This window comes from Odocoileus virginianus, chromosome 2, assembly GCF_023699985.2.
Source record: "Odocoileus virginianus isolate 20LAN1187 ecotype Illinois chromosome 2, Ovbor_1.2, whole genome shotgun sequence".
Taxonomy (NCBI): domain Eukaryota; kingdom Metazoa; phylum Chordata; class Mammalia; order Artiodactyla; family Cervidae; genus Odocoileus; species Odocoileus virginianus.
Window position 1 is genome coordinate 94,175,197 of NC_069675.1, and position 20,602 is coordinate 94,195,798.

The 20,602-nt window shown below is 48.7% G+C and overlaps 1 protein-coding gene and 1 non-coding gene across 4 annotated transcripts; one reads left to right on the forward strand and one right to left on the reverse strand.

Annotated features, from left to right (window-relative positions):
- The first annotated feature begins 29 nt into the window (after positions 1-29).
- COQ4 (coenzyme Q4) lies at positions 30-12,228 on the forward strand. 3 transcript variants are annotated; one of them, XM_020874782.2, is made up of 7 exons: positions 30-467; positions 553-684; positions 2,272-2,368; positions 2,884-2,986; positions 10,289-10,418; positions 11,022-11,115; positions 11,664-12,228. In XM_020874782.2, the coding sequence occupies exons 1-7, from the start codon at positions 383-385 to the stop codon at positions 11,833-11,835; spliced, it is 813 nt and encodes a 270-aa protein (XP_020730441.2). In that variant the 5' UTR covers positions 30-382; the 3' UTR covers positions 11,836-12,228. The 3 variants fall into 3 exon arrangements, with proteins under 3 accessions (XP_020730441.2, XP_020730442.2, XP_070310022.1); XM_020874783.2 differs by having other exon boundaries at positions 11,597-11,804; XM_070453921.1 differs by lacking the exons at positions 11,022-11,115; positions 11,664-12,228 and adding an exon at positions 10,810-11,013.
- Positions 12,229-20,376: 8,148 nt separating this feature from the next.
- On the reverse strand, positions 20,377-20,467 carry TRNAR-UCU (transfer RNA arginine (anticodon UCU)). The gene is given in 2 exon segments: positions 20,377-20,412; positions 20,431-20,467. It is a non-coding gene; the product is annotated as a tRNA-Arg (tRNA).
- Between the last annotated feature and the right edge of the window lie 135 nt (positions 20,468-20,602).

A 20,602-nucleotide genomic window follows, 5' to 3' on the forward strand; every position in this document is an offset into this window, starting at 1 on the left:
ACTACCAATGGGCGCCGCCATGTTTCACGGCCGGAAGAGGTTCCCTTCTTATTGTCCTCGGGGGGGAAACGTGCTATGGAGAAGGACGTAGGGTCCGGTACTGAACCCCAAACCTGGCGAGGCTTACTTGGAAACCTCTCTTGGGGTTGAGGTGAAATGAGGAGGATTTTATATCCGTGGGTATAGGTAACAAAGGGGTTGCCTAGGTTTTCTCATGCTTAGCGAGAGACTTTTCCTGTCCGTGCTATTTTTCCCGCCCAAAAGGCCCTCCCCACTCAGCGCAGTAGGGCTCGAGTCTTTTTGATTTCTCCGGCGCGCCGTCTCCAGAGAAGTTTGGGGGGGCGGAGTCGGCCTTGCCCCGCTCATTCCCCCAGGACGTCCGATGGTGTCCGCTGCCATGGCGACGCTGCTGCGCGGGTTTCTGCGCCCGCTCTGCGCCTTCCGAGGCAGTCCCGGCTCTTCTACAGGCAAGCAGCGGGGGCGCGGGAAGGAGGGCCGGGGACGTGACTCGCTCCGCTTCTTTGACCGCACGGCTGTTTTCTTGCTCCGCAGGTGTTCCCCTCAGAGCCGTGAGCCATGGCGCCGGCCTGCTCTACCCCGAACACATCCCCACCTCCCCGCTGCAGAAGGTGCTGCTGGCCGCCGGCTCTGCCGGGATGGCGCTCTACGATCCCTATCGCCACGGTAAGGCAGCCCGCCCCGCCGGCGCTTTACTGGGGCAACTAGGGATCCGGAGTGATGCTGAAGCTCCAATGCTTTGGCCACCTGATGCGAAGAGCCGACTCATTGGGAAAGATTGAGGGCAGGAGGAGAAGCGGGACACAGAGGATGAGATGGTTGGATAGCATCACCGACTCAATGGACATGAGTTTGAGCAAACTGCAGAAAATAGTGAAGGACAGAGAAGCCTGGCCTGCTGCAGTTCATGGAGTCACAAGGAGTCGGACAGGACTGAGCGACTGAACAACAACCACGGGGGTCCGGGGCCCGATGCGCCCTTGCCTTTAAAGCCCGGCAGGTCCCGGCCATTGTCAAAGCCTCCCCGTTTGCTTGGTTAACTGTAGATTAGACTAGACCAGGATAACCAAACCTGGCTGCAAGTCATAATCATCCGAAACATTCATAAAAATGTAGATACCAGGATCCCACCCTAAATTTACACAATTGGAATCTGCCAGGAGTGGGTATCGGAGAAGGCAATGGCACCCACTCCAGGACTCTTGTCTGGAAAAATCCCATGGACGGAGGAGCCTGGTGGGTTGCAGTCCATGGGGTCGCTAAGGGTCGGACACGACTGAGCGACTTCACTTTCACTTTTCACTTTCATGCATCGGAGAAGGAAATGGTAACCCACTCCGGTGTTCTCCCCTGGAGAATCCCAGGGAAGGGGGAGCCTGGTGGGCTGCCGTCTATGGGGTCACACAGAGTCAAACCACTAAAGCGACTTAGCAGCAGCAGCAGGAGTGAGTAGGGGAGAATGGAAGGGAAGTGGGATCTGAGCTTCTGCCTTTTAAAACTGCTTCCTGGGAGATTCTGTTACTCAGACACACTGAGAACCTCTGGACTAGATAATTTATGAGCGCCCATCAAATGATAGCATCCTGTTAGCGTTTGGGATCGTGCATGGCTCGTAATAAACGTTCAATAAATGTTTGCTGAGTGTTTTAATAGGACACTTTGGGATCCTGAGTGTTTTTCTCCTCCCCTCTAGGATTCTTAGGCCTGAAAGCACTATTCTTCTTTCCAGTAAAAATGATAATGCTGACTGCTCACTGAGCCCTTATTTTACTTGCTCACTGTGCTAAGTATTTTATATGCGTAACCTTCTTGACTTTTAACATTGACCCTAAAAGAAAGGTATTACCTGCACTTCACATATTAGGACACTGAAGATTGGGAACATGAAGCAGTTTGCACACAGTCACCTACATAGTGATCCACATGGGGCTCGAACCCAGCACTGTCTGACGCCAGTCTGCCCATCCACAGAGACGTGACATTCTGTCCTGATGATGGATGTGAAAGTGATTTATTAACTCTTCGGAGCATTGTGCTAGCCAGGGCCACCTCATCCCGTTAGACTGATGACAATAGTAACTAGAGCCGGACTGAGCTCTATTGTGTGCCCAGGTGATTCACTGTTTCACTTGAATCTTCATAACTAAGAGCTAGATCCTCTGTTTTACCATGTATGAAATTAAGGTTTAGACCAAGTCAGATAATTTACCTAAGATCATAGCCTCCATTTGTCCCCATTTTTTTCCCTTTCAGACATGGTTGCAGTTCTCGGAGAGACCACAGGACACCGTACCCTGAAGGTCCTCAGGGACCAGATGAAGAAGGATCCAGAGGGTGCCCAGATCCTGCTGTAGGTCCCAGCTCTGCCTGGGGGATTGAGGGCATTCTTTGGGGATTCTGATTCCTGTGGAATCACATGGTGTTCCTCTAGGAAACTTTTCTTGATACCATGGCTGTGGATGGTTGCACAGGCTGGGCACTGCTCAACTCCATAGGTATCATTCACATAGACAACTCTGATGACCTCTGGACAGTGCAGTATGGTGGCCTCAGCCCAGTTCCAACAACAGGGCTCTTGTGCCTCCCATAACATAGGCTGCCTGTAACTCCCACCCCTGCAGTGCCCTGTGTGACTACCCAGATCACATCTGAGGTCTATTTACCTAAGGCACGAACCACAGCCTTAGCTTGTGGTAGTCTCTTCAGTCCCTGCCACCGGTCTGGCCAGTAGTAGGGGCTCCATTAGGACTTGACCCCGTTGCTGCCCTCTGCCCCTTCACCTCTCACACCCTTGATCTAGCTGGACCTTCCACCTGCCTTTGCTGGTGCCTTCCCAGTATCTGAGTCCTGCCTTCTGCTTCACAGGGAGCGTCCCCGGATCTCGCTGTCCACCCTTGACATGGGCAAGCTCCGGGGTCTTCCTGAGGGCTCCTTTGGCTGCGCGTATCTCCGTTTCCTGGATGTGAATGTGAGTCTCCAGCTTCTGTGCATTTGGCAGTCACCAGGGAGGGCAGATGAATAGCACATGAGTAATGTCCTGAGGAAGGAGGGGCTTGCACCTCCACCACAGGCAGGACTGCCTTGCAGTCTCTCGTGCCAAGGCATTGTCATTTTCTGTGGTTCAGGCATGTGGGCCAGGAGCATCGCTCCAAGCAATTACACTGCCCTGCACTTACTAACCTCTACTGTGTGCCACATGGCAGGTTCACACGTGATCTCACTGAATTCCCCCCAACAGCTCTGCCAAGATGAGGAAACTAAGGCTCAGAGAGGTTAAGCAACTTGTTGATTTCACAGGCCCATATTATTGGAGGCAATATTCAAATCAGAATTATGCTCTCAACTATCACATTGTGTCCCCTTTTGTAGAGACAGTGTGCCCCTTGGGTGTGACAAGTTGTGACACTCTCCAGCCCCAGCCAGAGAGGACAGGGACTAGGTGGGCAGGACCCCCAACTACCGAGGAACTCATTCATTTCTTCAGAGTCAGTCATGCGCCATCCACTGATGCAAGCGTGGGGATATAGTGGCAACTTAGACAGACAAGGTCTTGCCCTCATGGAACTAATATTCTAGTGAGGAAACGGGTAGACCATAAAATAGTAAAAGAAGAAAACTTTTATGTGAAAATTCAGGCAAAATATTTATTTAGTACTTAAAACATACCAGATGGGACTTTTCCCATGGTCCAGTGGTTAAGAATCTTCCTTCCAGTGCAGGGGCGCAGGTTCAGTCCCCGGTGAGGGAACTAAGATCCCGCATGCCTCTCGGTGCAGCCAGAAGAAGAAAAATCACACCAGTGTCCTCAGCAGCTGGGACACGCTGAATCAAACTAGGAAAGCGCCTGCTCTTGTGGGGCTTCTGTCCTCGCGGGTGGTGCCGTGAGGACAACAGCCTACTCGATAGAGGGCAAGGGTGGGGTCAGGGTGGCCGGTGGCCACTTCCAACAGGGTGGTCATAGGAGGCCCTGCTGAAACACTGTGTACCTCAGACCGGGACTCGAACCCAGCCAAAACCCACAGTCTTGAAGCTCAGGTTCTTGATGTCTCATCACAGACAATTGAGAGACAAAGTGATAAGTAAGAAGTGAATTCATTCAGAGAAAAACACACTTCACAGACAGAGTGTGGGCCACCACAGAAGGTGAGAGTGGTGGCCTCGAAATGTGGCAGGGTTCGTTTTTTTATGGGCTGGGTAATTTCATCGGCTAATGAGTGGGAGGATTATTCCAACCGTTTTGGGCAAGGGGTGGAGATTTCCAGGAGGCTAAGGAGGAGTCACTTCTGAGGAGAGCTGGGGAAGAGCATTCTGAGCAGAGAAACTGGCAAGTGCGAGGCTATGTGTGTTTAGGAAAAGGAAGACTGATCCATGTGGCCAGCATAGCTTCAGAGGAATGAGCTGTGGGGAGGCCGCCAGTGGGCTGGGAGGTCGGCCTAGCTCAGCCAGGCCCTGCGCGCCACGGGGAGTGTCACCCCGAAACTGGGTTACCCCCAAAGCCACTCTTGGTGGGTGTTGAGCCTAAAGATGCAACCAAACCAAAGATCAGGAGAAGGAAGGATTTATTACTTGCAGTGTGTATGGAGAACACCAGGGATCTTTCCCAAAGCATTGTCTGTTAACAGCAAAATTGAGGAAACTTTAAGCTGACGGTATATTCATATTCATGAAGGGGCTTGTTGTTCAGAATTCCGTAGACAGAGGAGCCTGGCAGGCTACAGTCCAGTTCAGTTCAGCCACTCAGTTGTGTCTGACTCTTTGCAACTCCGTGGACTGCAACACGCCAGGCTTCCCTGTTCATCACCATCTCCCAGAGCTTGCTGAAACATTTCATTCAAGTTGGTGATGTCATCCAACCATCTTGTCCTCTGTCATCCCTTTCTCCTCCTGCCTTCAATCTTTCCCAGCAACAGGGTCTTTTCTAATGAGTCAGCTCTTGGCATCAGGTGGCCAAAGTATTGGAGCTTCAGCTTCAGCATCAGTCCTTCCAATGAATATTCAGGACTGATTTCTTTGAGGATTGACTGGTTTGATCTCCTTGCAATCCAAGGGACTCTCAGGAGTCTTCTCCAATACCACAGTTCAAGATCATCAATTCTTCTGCGCTCAGCTTTCTTTATGGTTCAGCTCTCACATGCATACATGATCACTGGAAAAATCATAGCTTTGACTAGGCGGGCCATTGTTGGCAAAGTAACGTCTCTGCTTTTAAATAATGCTGTCTAGGTTTATCATAGCTTTTCTTCCAAGGAGCAGGCATCTTTTAATTTCATGGCTGCAGTCACCATCTGCAGTGTTTGGAGCCCAAGAAAATAAAAGTCTCTCACTTTTTCCATTGTTTCCCCATCTATTTACCTTGAGGTGATGGGACCAGATGCCATGATCTTACTTTTCTAAATGTTGAGTTTCAAGCCAGCTTTTTCACTCTCCTCTTTCACCTTCATCAAGAGGCTTTTTAGTTCCTCTTTGCTTTCTGCCATAAGGGTGGTGTCATCTGCATATCTGAGGTTATTGATATTTCTCCTGGCAATCTTGATTCCAGCTTCTGCTTCATCCAGGCTGGCATTTTGCATGATGTACTCTGCATATACTCTTGCAAACTCTGGGAGTTGGTGATGGACAGGGAAGCCTGGCGTGCTGTAGTCCATGGGGTTGCTGAGTCGAACATGAATGAGCAACTGAACTCTGCATATAAGTTAAATAAGCAGGGTGACAGTATACAGCCTTGACATACTCCTTTCCCAACTTTGTTGTTCCATGTCCAGTTCTAACTGTTGTTTCTTGACTTGCATACAGGTTTCTCCGGAGGCAGGTAAGGTGATCTGGTATTCCCATCTCTTGAAGAATTTTCAGTTGTTCTGATCTACACAGTCAAAGCCTTTAGCATAGTCAGTGAAGCAGAAGTAGATGTTTTTCTCTTGCTTTTTCTATGATCCAACCAATGTTAGCCATTTGATCTCTGTTTCCTCTGCCTTTTCTAAATCCAGCTTGAACATCTGGAAGTTGTCAGTTCACATACTACTGAAGCCTAGCTTGGAGAATTCTGAGCATTACTTTGCTAGCGTGTGAAATGAGTGCAATTATGCGGTAGTTAGAACATCCTTTGGCATTGCCTTTCTTTGGGGTTAGAATGAAAACTGACCTTTTCTAGTCCTGTGGCCACTGCTGAGTTTTCCAAATTTGCTGGCATATTGAGTGCAGCACTTTCACAGCATCATCTTTTAGGATTTGAAATAGCTCAGCTGGAATTCCATCACCTCCACTAGCTTTGTTCATAGTGATGCTTCCTAAGGCCCACTTGACTTCGAATTCTAGGATGTCTGACTCTAGGTGAGTGATCATACCATGGTAGTTATCTGTGTCATTAAGATTTTTTTGTGTAGTTCTTCTGTGTATTCTTGCCACCTCTTCTTGATATCATCTACTTCTTTTAGTTCCATATGGTTTCTGTCCTGTATTATGCCTATCTTTGCATGAAATGTTCCCTTGGTATCTCTGATTTTCTTGACGAGATCTCTACTTTTTCCCATTGTATTATTTTCCTCTGTTCCTTTGCATTGTTCACTTAGGGAGGCTTTCTTATCTCTCCTTGCTGTTCTCTGGAACTCTGCATTCAGATGGGTATATCTTTCCTTTTCCCCTTTGCCTTTCACGTCTCTTTTTTTCTCAGCTGTTTGTAAGGCCTCCTCAGACAACTATTTTGCCTTTTTGCATTTCTTTTCCTTGGGGATGGTTTTGATCACTGCCCCCTGTACTATGTCACGAACCTGCGTCCATAGTTCTTCAGGCACTCTATCAGATCTTGAGCAGAGAATTCAGCATAGAATTGGAGCAAAGGTCGACAGGGTCCAAGTCTTAGTTGATTGATATCAGGAGAGTCAGGTCAACATCATCATTTCTTAACTAATCTGGGATCTTAGCATGTAGATACCACTCTCCACCTGGATGGGGGCCTTAGTTCCTATAGAAAAGTGTGAAGATACATATCAGATTGTTAATGTTTATTCTTTGAGGAGGAGCTGGGACTCTTTTATATTTGAACTATTATTTTTTGATGGTTCAGACGGTAAGGAGTCTTCCTGCAGTGCTGGAGACCCAGATTCAATCCCTGGGTTGGGAAGATCCCCTGGAGAAGGAAATGGCAACCCACTCCAGTATTCTTGCCTGGAGAATCCCATGGACAGAGGGGCCTGGTGGGCTGCAGTCCACAGGGTCACAAAGGGTCAGACATGATTGAGCAACTAACACTTTCACTTCTCTTTCATTGTTTCTTAACTGCTTTTCCTCAGTTCCTGCATCCCTTTATTCCTTTAAGATGATTAATTACTGAGACATGTTGAAGGGCAAGCATTGTGTTCAGGCTTAGATCACAAGTTGACTTGGGCTTTAAAGTGGCTTCTCTAATCTCAAGAATGTCATGCCTGGTTCTCCTTCTCCATGGGCCCCCTACCCTATCTGCTTAGAGACAAAGTCTGTATTTTGTAATAGAAGCAATAAGAAGCCATTGAGGTTTCGAGCCAGATAGTAACATGTTCTGCTTTATAAAAGGACCTTAGGCTATAGCAGAGCAGAGTCTCTGTTCCTACCCTTTCCTGCCCCCCAACACATACACATCCCATCAGAGCATCTCTGTCAAGTTGCCATCCAGTCCAGCTGCAGGAGCCAGCCAGCCTGGAGGAGGTGAAAGAGTGAGCCAAGATTGCTCTTGAGCTAGGTGTCTCAGCCTTGCCACTGTTGACTTTTGGGGCTGGAGAGTTCTTTGTTGTAGGGCAGCGCTGTGCATTGTAGGAAACATCCCTGGCTTCCACATACTAGATTCCAGTAGCACTTGCCCCACTAAGTTGTGACAACCTTAAATGTCTCCAGACACTGCAGCTATCCTCAGGTAGACGGTTGAGAACATCTGCTTTAGATTATTGTCCTTGAGAAAATAATCATCTTCCTATCCTCTCCTGTACTGCTCCCTATTGCCCGTGCCCCATTTTATACCATCACCCAGAAATTTCACCAAGATGCAAGTTTATTTCATCAATGGGAAGTTGGCTCCAGGTACCACCCAGAAAAGGATATTCTCCTTCTGAAGTCCCCTAGAGCCTTTTGTCCTATTGTAGATGGGACGGAACTGCCAAGGCCTCCCTGGGCACCTTGCTTAGCCACAGCCTTAAGTAATAGCCCTGCAGATTGTGACACTTCTAGTGTATAGAAACCCGGCAGCCCACAAAACATAAGGGAACACCTTTGTCCCACTGGAGGTTTAGATCAAAGGTCAAGGTGAGGCCACCTCCCCTGAGACTGACTGCTAGTCTTTCTTTCCATCTTTAAAGCTCTGGGCAAATCACTTGACCTCTGAGCCTCAGACTCTTTATCTGAGGTAAGGAAACCTCATGTTTATCTTCCAAGGCACTTATATGGCTGATTAATAATGGATGTTAAGGCTTTGGGATCCAGCGGGCTGTGTTCGGAATCCTGACTCAGCCACTTGATTAGCTGTGTGATCTCTGACAAAGTTACTTTATCTCTCCTTTTTTTCTTATCTGTATCTGAGGCTGATAGCAATATCTACCCCCAGGTGGCCTCAGGATGTGGCAGGACAATATGTATGGAGGACTTCATACAGTACTGGCACATAGTAGGTGTCGGCCTTCACTGACCACCTTCAGCTTCACACGGCAGATAGAACTCTATAGAAGAAATTAGAACCAGGGACCCAATGAAGTCACAAATACAGACCATGGCACTGGGCTAGCAGCCCCCAAAATAAAGGCACCAAATCCCTTGACCTCTGGACAGGCTGAGCTCATGCTCTGAAACTAGGAAGACCTACTCTGCATGGTGCCACTGAGAACTCAGAGAGGCAGTGGGCGGGTACAGAAGGACAGTTGCCATCCCTGCCGGTGGGCAGGTAAAGAAGGACAGTTGCTATCCCTGCCTGGGGTCAGAAAGTGCCTGGAGCTGGCCTTTTACTCCTGTATTTACAAGAAGTTGATTCCAGGCCTTGGAGACAGAACAGAGAGCCCGGTCTTGGGCTGATGACAGGCTATTGCAGCACTGTTCACGGCGATAGCATGCTTACCATGAAGGGAATTTAGAATCTGCTGCTATCAGATAAACAAAAACAAAATAGAAACAGGTAGTATTACTTTTAATAACATATCTTATTTTTGTGTGCTAAAATACCATTTCAGTATGTAATCGATACTATAAAATTATTGAGATTTCACATTATTCTCGTCATGCCAAGCCTTGGAGCTCCAGTGTGTATTTCACACATACAGCACATCTCAGTTGGCACTTGTCTCATTTCAAGGCTTGGTGGCTGCCACGATTGGCTGCTGTACTCAACAGTGCTGGTGTGAACAGGAGACATTAACGATCACGTGCCCCAGACATCACGATACAGTCATGTCAGATGCCACAAAAAAGTACCGGGTGCTATAAGAGACCATAACGTGGACCTGATCTGTCTGAAGGTCAGGGGTAGCTTCCTGCAGAAGGGACACTTGAGCCAGCTTCTAAGGGACAGGTAGGAATTGTCAAAGGGAAAGAGCACCCTAGGCCGGGAGCAGCTTATCTGAAGAACGGGGGGGGGCCTTGGGTGCATCTTCTCTCCCCCCTCCTCATTTTATTTCCAATTGTGGTTCAAGAAAAAAAAATCATAAGATTTATATCTTAGTCATCTCTAAATGGGCAGTTCAGTAGTGTGTTAAATATAGTCACATTGTTGTGAAACCAATCACCAGAGCTTTTTCATCTTGTAAAAACTGAAACTCAATATCAGTAAACACCTCCTGTTTCCCCCTCCCGGCCAGGGGTTTCTGAGATTCCAGCAGGGGGTGTACATCTTGTGTGAGTTGGGGTAGGCCACGGGGGCGCCCCCTATATTCCCTGCCTGCAGACTCCCCTGTCAGCAGGTGTGGACAGACCTAAAGTCCTGAGATAGTTCTGGTGCGGTGTGAATTTGGTGGCATGGTTGAGAGTTGAGGGGAGGCTGGGAAATTGGACCCCGAGAACCACGAGGAAGGGGTCTAGGGAGGGGTCATGGTTGTCAGGGGGCGGGAAGCCCCTGACAGTGGCTCAGACAGTAAAGAATCTGCCTGCAGTGCAGGTGACCCAGGTTCAATCCCTAGGTCTGAAAAATTCCCCTGGAGAAGGAAATGGCAACCCACTCCAGGCCAAGTACTCTTGGCCTGGAAAATCCCATGGATGCAGAATCCTGGCAGGCTACAGGCCATGGGGTCGCAGACACGACTGATTTCACTTTCATGATCCTCAGAGGGTCTCCCCAGACACCCGCGCACCCACCCGCTTCGTGGACGACGAGGAGCTGGCATACGTGATCCAGCGATACCGGGAGATCCACGACATGCTCCACACCCTGCTGGGCATGCCCACCAACATCCTGGGTGAGTGCTGGCCAACCAGCAGCCCCTGGATGCTTCCAGAGTGCGGGTGGGGTGGAGCATACCCCGTGAGGGGCCTGAGTTGGGGCCGGGCCCTCCATTCAGCCTGTCTCCCGATCTATCTGCAGGGCCAGGTCAGGGCACACCTGTTTCAGCCGCTCACCAGTTAGCTGACCCAGTGCCTCATTTTTCCCTTTACCCGAACATTGTGGTGTATCTGGGCCACGCATCCCCATCCTCCACCCCCAGTGCCTCTGACGGCTCCTACACTGACGTGGCAGTGTCCAGACACCTGGGCTCCCCACGCTCTGAAACCCTCAGCGGTTCCCAGAGGCCTGGACTCCTCAGCCTGGCTTTTGGAGTTCCGCATCCTGACCCCAAGCTTCCTTTCCAGCCCTTACCTCCTTCTGCTCTTTCTTGGATCCTCTTCCCCCACCCCAAGCCAAGTGCCCCAAGGCCCAGCACAGGCCAGGACTGGGCACTGCTGACCCCCGGTAGAGATCGGAGTGGAACAGACACCTCGCTGTGTCCTGCCCTGAGCATCACTGGCCTCTCCTCCCCTGGCCCGTCCTCACTTCTCACCCACTTCCTCACCCTGCCTGCCAGGAGAGATCGTGGTGAAATGGTTTGAGGCTGTCCAGACCGGCCTGCCCATGTGCGTCCTGAGTGCACTCTTCGGACCGATACAGCTTAGCACCCAGTAAGTTCTCAAGGGCTGAGGGGTCAGGGGAAGGTTCAGGGTTCCAGGAAATGGGAAGAGCCCACAGCCTTTCTGAGCAACCCCAGTGGATCTCTGGAAGCCAGGATGGGAAGGCTGGGGCAGAGCGTGAACCTGGCCTAGCGCAGGGGCTCCAGGATGAGGTGTGAAGCTTGGACGCTTCATAGGACTTGAGGGTTTCACGGGCCAGGCCCCAGTATCAAGTGAAAACAGTTGGGTCAGGAAACCTGGGGCTGGTGGGGTGGGGGTGCGGGTTCCTGGGGACGCAGTCTGGCATTAGTTTCTGGAGGTGGGGAGAGCCCTCGATTTAAAAAGGGGCTTTGGCGTGTTCAAAATGTGTGGCTTTGCGCATAGGGCTTTTACCTCACTGAGCTTCTGTTTCCTCATCTGAAAAGTGGGGCTGGGAACTGCCTCCTCTTGGGTCTGTGTGTGGATTAACTGAGAACACACACGTTGGCTCCAGGCAGGTGGCGTGCCCGGCGCTTAGGACCCCGGGTCCTCTGTCTTCTGTCTCCTCTGCGGCCCCACAGGAGCCTGCAATTGCTGATCTCGGAGCTGATCCCATGGGCAGTTGAGAATGGCCGCAGAGCCCCATGTGTCCTCAACGTGTACTACGAGCGGCGCTGGGAACAGCCCCTGCAGGCTCTGCGGCAGGAGCTGGGCATCACGGAGCCGCCCCTGCGTGTGGAGGGCCTGGTGTAGGCCCTGAGCACCTGCGGCCCCGCCCCACCCCCCTCTTCTGCCGGGAGTGGAGCACGCCTCTGCCAGCACCTGGCTTCCTCCTCTGTGAACTCTGACCCTTGGACGTCACTCATTATAATTTATCATGACTGCCGTGGAGCGGCTTCGAAGGCCACCCTGGGAGGGAGCAGCCAGTGGAGCCCCTGGGGAGCCGAGCGCGAACCCCATGTGCTCAGGGATTGCTCAGGTCCATAGCCCATGTGCCCGAGCCCTCCCTGCCTGCCAGTGATCTCTGGGTGCCAGGCTGGGGGGTCTTCACGGGGGGAAGGGCTGCCCTTGATTCCCAAGGCCTGACGAAGAGGGAGGCAGAGGGGCAGGCGGGTCTCTGCTGTCTGAATAAAAGCTCCCATCAGGTCCCGAGTGCTTCTCCCGTCTCTGCCCAGTGCTGCCCATGACCCTGGCAGGCTTGGACATTCGAGTGCTGAGGGCAGACACTCCCTCCAGCCAGAGCTTTTGCTGCTTTTCCCTGCTGCTCTGGGATTCAAATTCCCCACTCCTCCTCCGCCTTCTAGCAGAGGGACTTAGGGCAAATCTCTTCTGCTCTGTGGACCTGTTGCATCATCAGTAGAAGGGATTGAAGTGGCCCCCACCTCCCAGGGTTGCTCTGGGGGTTCGTGAGGTGATGCCCAGAGAAGGGGCCCAAGTAGGAGCTGTTCTGTTCTTGCTGTGTTCTCAGTGGGAGGAGGCAACTGTGAGGCTGCAGGCTCCCTTTGGAGTAGCAGCCAGGCATTTTCCTCGAGTCAGAGCCAAGAATTGTGGACAGGCAGGGTGAAGAGCGTTGTCAGAAGGGTAGGCGGCCCTGTCTTGGGATTTACAGCCAGAAAGACTCCCAGGGTGGCAGAGCCTTTAGAAGTTTTGGAGGCTAGCTCCTCATTGTGTGGGCAGGGCGATGGAAGTCCCAGACGTAAGCAAGGAGGTGTCTGGAAAAAGAACACAGGCCACACAGCCTGGCTGGTTGTGCCGCAGCCTCCCTGTGGATAATAAGGGCTGCAGTTTACAGCTGTACCCCAGGTGCATTACCACATCGACACCTCCAACAACACAAGGACAGAGGTGGTACCATCACCTGTATTTCATTGAGGCAGTAGGAGCGGAGATAGGGCTGGAATCAGGGACTGTCTGAAGACCTGGTTGGCACAGCCACCCCGGCGCCTCAGCCTTCCTCACACCCACCATGTACCCAGTCCAGCACTCCCAGTGGTGGAGGGACAGTGTGGGAGGCTGGAGGCCTGTGTTGAAACCATGGCCTTTTCAAGAGGGAAGCCTCGTCCTAAGCACTTTGAATTTCTGCAGAATGAGGAGCAGGTCGGGGCGAGCTCCCTGTACTTCATTCATCCTCACGGTACAGGCCACCTTTCCAGACCTGCCAGCTGCTGCCCCGGCCCAGAGCACCTCCACCCTGAGGTCTGGAAAAGTTGACAGTTGTGGGGGAAGGTCAGACCCTCAGTTGGTCTTCTCTGCCCAGCTGGCAAGCTCACCTGCTCTAGCCGCTCAGTGCCTGATGACCCTGGGCCTTCATGACCCTCAAGAGATGGGCCCCGGGTATCAGGAGGAGCTGGCGAGGGGCCCTGGTCTCCAGCTCATGGTGGGAAAAAAATGACAGTGGCAACAGCTACCACTTACTGAGCACTTACTGCAGCCTCGGAGGCCCAGAATCTTCCCTCCTTCGTCTGAATAAACCACGGCGGCCTTCTTCCTACCTTTGAGAACACCACGTCCTAGGTCCTAACGTGGTCAGCTCCTTGTCATTCACACTTGTACTCAAACGTCACCTCCAAGGGTACTTCCCAGACCACCCTGTCTGAAGCCGTCTCATCAAGGGTTTTCTTTACAGTGCTTACCACACGCTGGGATGACCACGTTTGTTAGGAGCTAGGTGCTCCCGGAAGGCAGTGACCTTTCCCTTCAGTGTTGGGAACCACTGCCTGGCTGGCAGTCGGGGCTTGCTGCTTCGTGGTTGAAGTAATGGTGCTGAGCACCCTGCCGGCAAGATCTCATTCAGTCTCCACAACAACCTCATTTTGCAGTGAGGGTCTCAGGTCTGGGGAGCACCCTAGGGTCACACACAACAGACTTTCCATGATTATGAGTGTCTTATTTTTCTGAGAGATTTGAAGATTTTCTGGTGAGTGGTTTATTTGTATGTTTTTATTAGTAACCAATGTGAAAAATGTTCTCAGTTGCCTATAATGTAAATAATGGAATATTTACAGTTGCCTATAATGTAAAATAATGGAAACTTCTTAGAAGTATAATCCGTGTTATCTTTTTGAGCAGCAGTTTGGCAGTAACTATCAAAATTTTGAGTGTGTAAAGCTTTTGAAATGATATAGCTTGCCAATGGGATTTTACCTCTTGTTCAGTCGCTAAGTTGTGTCCAACACTTTGGGACTCCATGGACTGCAGCATGCCAGGCTTCCCTGTCCTTCACGGTCTCCCGGAGTTTGCTCAGATTCATGTCTATTGAGTCAGTGATGCTATCTAACCATTTCATCCTCTGCTTCCCCCTTCTTTTGCCATTAGTCTTTCCCAGCATCAGGGTCTTTTTCTAATGAGTTGGCTCTTCGCATCACGCAGCCAAAGTATTGGAGCTTCAGCTTTAGCACCAGTCCTTCCAATGAGTATTCAGGGTTGATTTCCCTTAGGATTGACTGGTTTGATCTCCTTGCTGTCCAAGGGACTCTCAACAGTCTTTGCCAGCACCAGAATTCAAAAGCATCTGCTCTTTGGTGCTCAGCCTCCTTTATGGTCCAGCTCTCACATCCATACATGACTACTGGAAAAACCGTAGTTTTGACTATAAGGACTTTTATTGGCAAAGTGATATCTTTGCTTTTTAATACGCTGTCTAGGTTTGTCACAGACAAACCTTCCAAGGAGCAAGTGTCTTAATTTCATGGCTGCAGTCACTATCCACAGTGGTTTTTGAGCTCCAGAAAGTAAAATCTCAATGCTTCCACTTTCCCCCCATCTGTTTGCTAAGAAGTGATGGAACCAGATGCCATGATCTTAGTTTTTAGAATGTTGAGTTTTAAGCCAGCTTTTTCACTTTCCTTTTTGACCCTCATCAAGAGGCTCTAGTTCCTCTTCGCTTTCTGCCATAAGGGTGGTGTCATCTGCATATCTGAGGTTCTTTATATTTCTCCCGGCAATCTTGATTCCAGCTTGTGATTCATCCACCCAGCATCTTTATTTTTTTACTTTCAAGATGTTAGGTTTTTTTTCTTTCATTTATTTTTATTAGTTGGAGGCTAATTACTTTACAATATTGTAGTGGTTTTCGCCATACATTGACATGAATCAGCTATGGATTTACATGTGTTCCCCATCCTGAAACCCCCTCCCACCTCTCTCCCCATCCCATCCCTCTGGGTCATCCCAGTGCACCAGCCCTGAGCACTTGTCTCATGTATCCAACCTGACTGGCGATCTGTTTCACACTTGATAATATACATGTTTCAATGTTATTCTCTCAGATCATCCTACCCTCAACTTCTCCCATAGAGTCCAAAAGTCTGTTCTTTACATCTGTGTCTCTTTTTCTGTCTTGCATATAGGTTTATCATTACCATCTTTCTAAATTCCATATATATGTGTTAGTATACTGCACTGGTGTTTATCTTTCTGGCTTACTTCACTCTGTATAATGGGTTCCAGGTTCATCCATCTCATTAGAACTGATTCAAATGAATTCTTTTTAATGGCTGAGTAATATTCCATTATGTATATGTACCATAGCTTTCTTATCCATTCATCTGCTGATGGACATCTAGGTTGTTTCCATGTCCTGGCTATTATAAACAGGCTATTATAAATGGTGCTGCGATGAACATTGGGGTGCACATGTCTCTTTCAGTTCTGGTTTCCTCGGTGTGTATGCCCAGGAGTGGGATTGCTGGGTCATATGGCAGTTCTAGTTCCAGTTTTTTAAGGACTCTCCACACTGTTCTCCATAGTGGCTGTACTAGTTTGCATTCCCACCAACAGTGTGAGAGGGTTCCCTTTTCTCCACACCCTCTCCAGCATTTATTGCTTGTAGACTTTTGGATAGCAGCCATTCTGACTGGTGTGTAATGGTACCTCATTGTGGTTTTGATTTGCATTTCTCTGATAATGAGTGATGTTGAGCATCTTTTCATGTGTTTGTTAGCCATCTGTATGTCTTCTTTGGAGAAATGTCTGTTTAGATCTTTGGCCCATTTTTTGATTGGGTCATTTATTTTTCTGGAATTGAGCTGCAGGGGTTGCTCGTATATTTTTGAGATTAATCCTTTGTCTGTTGCTTCATTTGCTATTATTTTCTCCCATTCTGAAGGCTGTCTTTTCACCTTGCTTATAGTTTCCTTTGTTGTGCAAAACCTTTTAAGTTTAATTAAGTCCCATTTGTTTATTTTTGCTTTTATTTCCAATATTCTGGGAGGTGGGTCATACAGGATCTTGCTGTAATTTATGTCGGAAAGTGTTTTGCCTATATTCTCCTCTAGGAGTTTTATAGTTTCTGGTCTAACATTTAGATCTTTAGTCCATTTTGAGTTTATTTTTGTGTATGGTGTTAGAAAGTATTCTAGTTTCATTCTTTTACAAGTGGTTGACCAGTTCTCCCAGCACCACTTGTTAAATAGGTTGTCTTTTTTCCATTGTATATCCTTGCCTCCTTTGTCGAAGATAATGTGTCCATAGGTTCGTGGATTTATCTCTGGGCTTTCTATTCTGTTCCATTGATCTATATTTCTGTCTTTGTGCCAGTACCATACTGTCTTGATGACTGTGGCTTTGTAGTAGAGCCTGAAGTCAGTCAAGTTGATTCCTCCAGTTCCATTCTTCTTTCTCAAGATTACTTTGGCTATTTGAGGTTTTTTGTATTTCCATACAAATTGTGAAATTATTTGTTCTAGTTCTGTGAAAAATACCATTGGTAGCTTGATAGGGATTGCACTGAATCTATAGATTGCTTTGGGTAGTACAGTCATTTTCACAATATTGATTCTTCCAATACATGAACATGGTATATTTATCCATCTATTTGTGTCCTCTTTGATTTCTTTCATCAGTGTTTTATAGTTTTCTATATATAGGTCTTTTGTTTCTTTAGTTAGTTATACTCCTAAGTATTTTATTCTTTTTTTTGCAATGGTGGGTGGTATTGTTTCCTTAATTTCTCTTTCTGTTTTCTCATTGTTAGTGTATAGGAATGCAAGGGATTTCTGTGTGTTAATTTTATATCCTGCAACTTTACTATATTCATTGATTAGCTCTAGTAATTTTCTGGTAGAGTCTTTAGGGTTTTCTATGTAGAGGATCATGTCATCTGCAAACAGTGAAAGTTTTACTTCTTTTCCGGTCTGGATTTCTTTTATTTCTCTTTCTGCTCTGATTGCTGTGGCCAAAACTTCCAAAACTATGTTGAATAGTAGTGGTGAGAGTGCAGCCCAGCATTTTGAATGATGTACTCTGCATATAAGTTAAATAAACAGGAGGACAATATACAGCCTTGTTGTACTCCTTTCCCTGTTTTGAACCAGTGTATTGTTCCATGTAAGGTTCTAACTGTTGCTTTGTGACCGGCATACAGGTTTCTCAAGAGATAGGTAAGGTAGTCTGGTATTCTCATCTCTTTAAGAATTTTCCATAATTTGTTGTGATCCACACAAAGGCTTTTTACATAGTAAATGAAGCAGAAGTATATGTTTTACTGTTCTCAAATTCAAGGCTTCCCAGGTGGCACAGTGGTAAAGAATCCATTTGCCAATGCAGGAGACTTAAGAAACACGGGTTTGCTCTCTGGGTTGGGAAGATCTCCTGGAGGAAGAAATGGCAACCCACTCCACTATTCTTGCCTGCAAAAATCCCATGGACATAGGAGCGTGGCAGGCTGCAGAGTTGCATTAGGGTCACATGGCTGGGGTGTGATGGAGCCTGTCCTGGGATGTGCAGGCCCTGTGTCTTCTCCCAATAGCCAAGGGGAAGCTCCCTTTCCCTCCATCTGTGTTTGGGGGGCACAGGCTCTTAAGACAGATCTGGCCCTGGCACCAACCAGCCCTGCGCCCTTGTAGTAATCACATCACCCTTTGAGCCTCTGTTTTTCTCATCTGTAAAATGGGGAGAATACAGGCCTATCCCACAACAGGACCATCGTGCAAGTGTAATACTTTAGCACAGAGTAAGAATTTAGCATGTGGAAGCTGTTATTTCCCATGACGGCCCTTCAAGGCCTCCTCTGAAGTCACTGTGTCCATAGTCCAGCCACAGGTATTTTGCACACACTCCAAGTAGGAGGACTTAACACAGCTCCGAGGTCCTAATGCCAAATACAGCTGAACATCTTTGGGGTAAGCACCTCTGCTGTGCAGAGGCCAAACCACTCCAGCCCCCAGGGGAGGTTTCATTCCTTCACATGAGTTCTTATGTCCATCTCTGTTAAGTCTGGAGATTTAAGTGCTGATGTTAGTTCCCCAACGCAGGGCAGATGGGGGGGCACGTCAGTGAAAAGGAGCCCGCTGTGAGATCAGCCTCTGTTCAGCAGGTCTTGCAAACCACAGCATCCAGCTTGCCCTTCTTAAGAACCCCCCAGAAATGGATCTCCTCCACTCTGGACACATTGGTGAAGCCAGAGCTGTACCTGGCCTGAGGGGGGTGATGCCAGGGGACCTAGAAGAACAAGACAGTCTGCCCTAAAGTGGCATATAGCCTAGCTGGACACACCGAGGTGGGTAGGCAGAGATTATTTCTTCTCTGAATAGGTTGTCCCTCACCACATGCAGAACAGCTGGTCTGGAGGGCAACTCAGGTGTGTCTGACCAGAAAGCAAAGAAGCTAAATCACAGTAACGTGTGTGTGGTGGGTGTTGACTGAAGTACAGTGAGCACATGGTGAGGGACAACCTTGTCTCTTACATCTACCTGCACTGGAAGACTGGTTCTTTACTACTAGTGCCCCTGGGTCAAGGCCTCCAATTCACTCTCTGTGTCATTCATTCAACAAGCATTTATTTGAGCTTCTGTTATTCACTAAGACCTGTGAATACAATTAGAGGTAATCTTCAGGTCCAGGTTTTGTATGTGCTTTGTGGTCAACAAGCCTATAAGTTACAATAATAAAAATGTCAACTGCTAATTCAGATGCTCCCTGTGACTCTCCAAACCAACCCTCTGAGGTGAACACTATTAGCATGTCTTGATTTTTACATATAAGAAAAGGAAACTTTGAACTTTCAACTGAGAAGTTGACCCAGGTCTGCTGGATGCCAAAGCCTAGGCTCATAACCACTGCACCACACTGCCTCCCGAATGTCATACCCAAGGGAGAAGTGGTGCTTTTATATACCTTGGTCCCCCAAAAGGATGCATCCTGTACTCTGAAAGAAATAGATCCAAGTACTTATCAGACCGAAATTTCATAGAAAAAAAAAAAAAACTTGGCTACATTAGGTCTTAGTTTCAGCATGCAGGATCTTCCTTGCAACATGCAAGATCTTTTTAGCATGCAGGTTTTAGTTCCCTGACAAGTAATTGAAGTCAAGCCCTCTGCATCAGGAGCTTGGAGTCTTAGCCATTAACCCACCAGGGAAGTCCCCCAAATTTTCATTTTTGTTTCTATCAACAGGCTCTGAAAATTGTCCCTCCTCACTTTGAAGGACTTGGACTGAAATAAGGGATTAAGGAGGAATCTATCTTTTTTAAGTTAAAAAAGAAAAACTTGTTATTTTTAATTGAAGGATAATTGCTTTACAGTATTGTGTTGGTTTCTGCCAAACATCAACATGCATCAGCCATAGGTGTACATGTGTCCCCTTCCTCTGGAACCTCTCTCCGGATTAAGGGGTCTATTTAACGACAAGTGGCAACTGTGGATGCCCAACAGGTTTCATTATCAAGGAGGCCAGTTTTGAGAGGTCCAGAGTGACACAGGGCGGGGAAGTTGGCAGGGGGCCCAGGGTTGGGCAGGTGTCACGACAAATGTGGTCATTCTCTTCAGGGGCCAAAGATTTATAGCGGTCTCCAGGCCCCTGCCCTTTGTACTTACTGCCAGGTTGCTTTCAAGGTAGCAAGGATAGCAAAGGGTTCCTACGCAGCACTCCGGGTGTCAAGTTTATTGCCGTCCCAGAAGCACTGGTGCTAGCCTGAGGGCCACAGGAGCGTGGGGGTGCTTCTGAACCTTATGGCACTCAGTTCAGTCCAGTTCAGTCGCTCAGTCGTGTCCGACTCTTTGCGACCCCATGGACGGCAGCACGCCAGGCCTCCCTGTCCATCACCACCTCCTGGAGTTTACTCAGACTCACGTCCATCGAGTCAGTGATGCCATCCAACCATCTCATCCTCTGTCGTCCCCTTCTCCTCCCGCCTTCAACCTTTCCCAGCATCAGGGTCGTTTCAAATGAGTCATTTCTTCGCATCAGGTGGCCAAAGTATTGGAGTTGTCCAGCTTCAGCATCAGTCCTTCCTCCTTACGGCACTGGAGGCCACAAAATATCCGAATGGAAGTGAAGAAGGGGCCGTCAAAATTCGACTCTGGTGGGACTCGAACCCACAACCTTTGAATAACCACACCCAGGCCGGCTAGAAGTCCAATGCGCTATCCATTGCGCCACAGAGCCGGTTGCTCATCCTCCCCCGCGCCGGCATACCTCTGCCTGAACACCCGCCCTTTTAGCGCCCTTCTAGGTGCGGCGCGGGGGCCTTTGCCGAACTCTTTGCCAGTGTCTGGGCGCGGATTCCCGGAATCCTCGCCA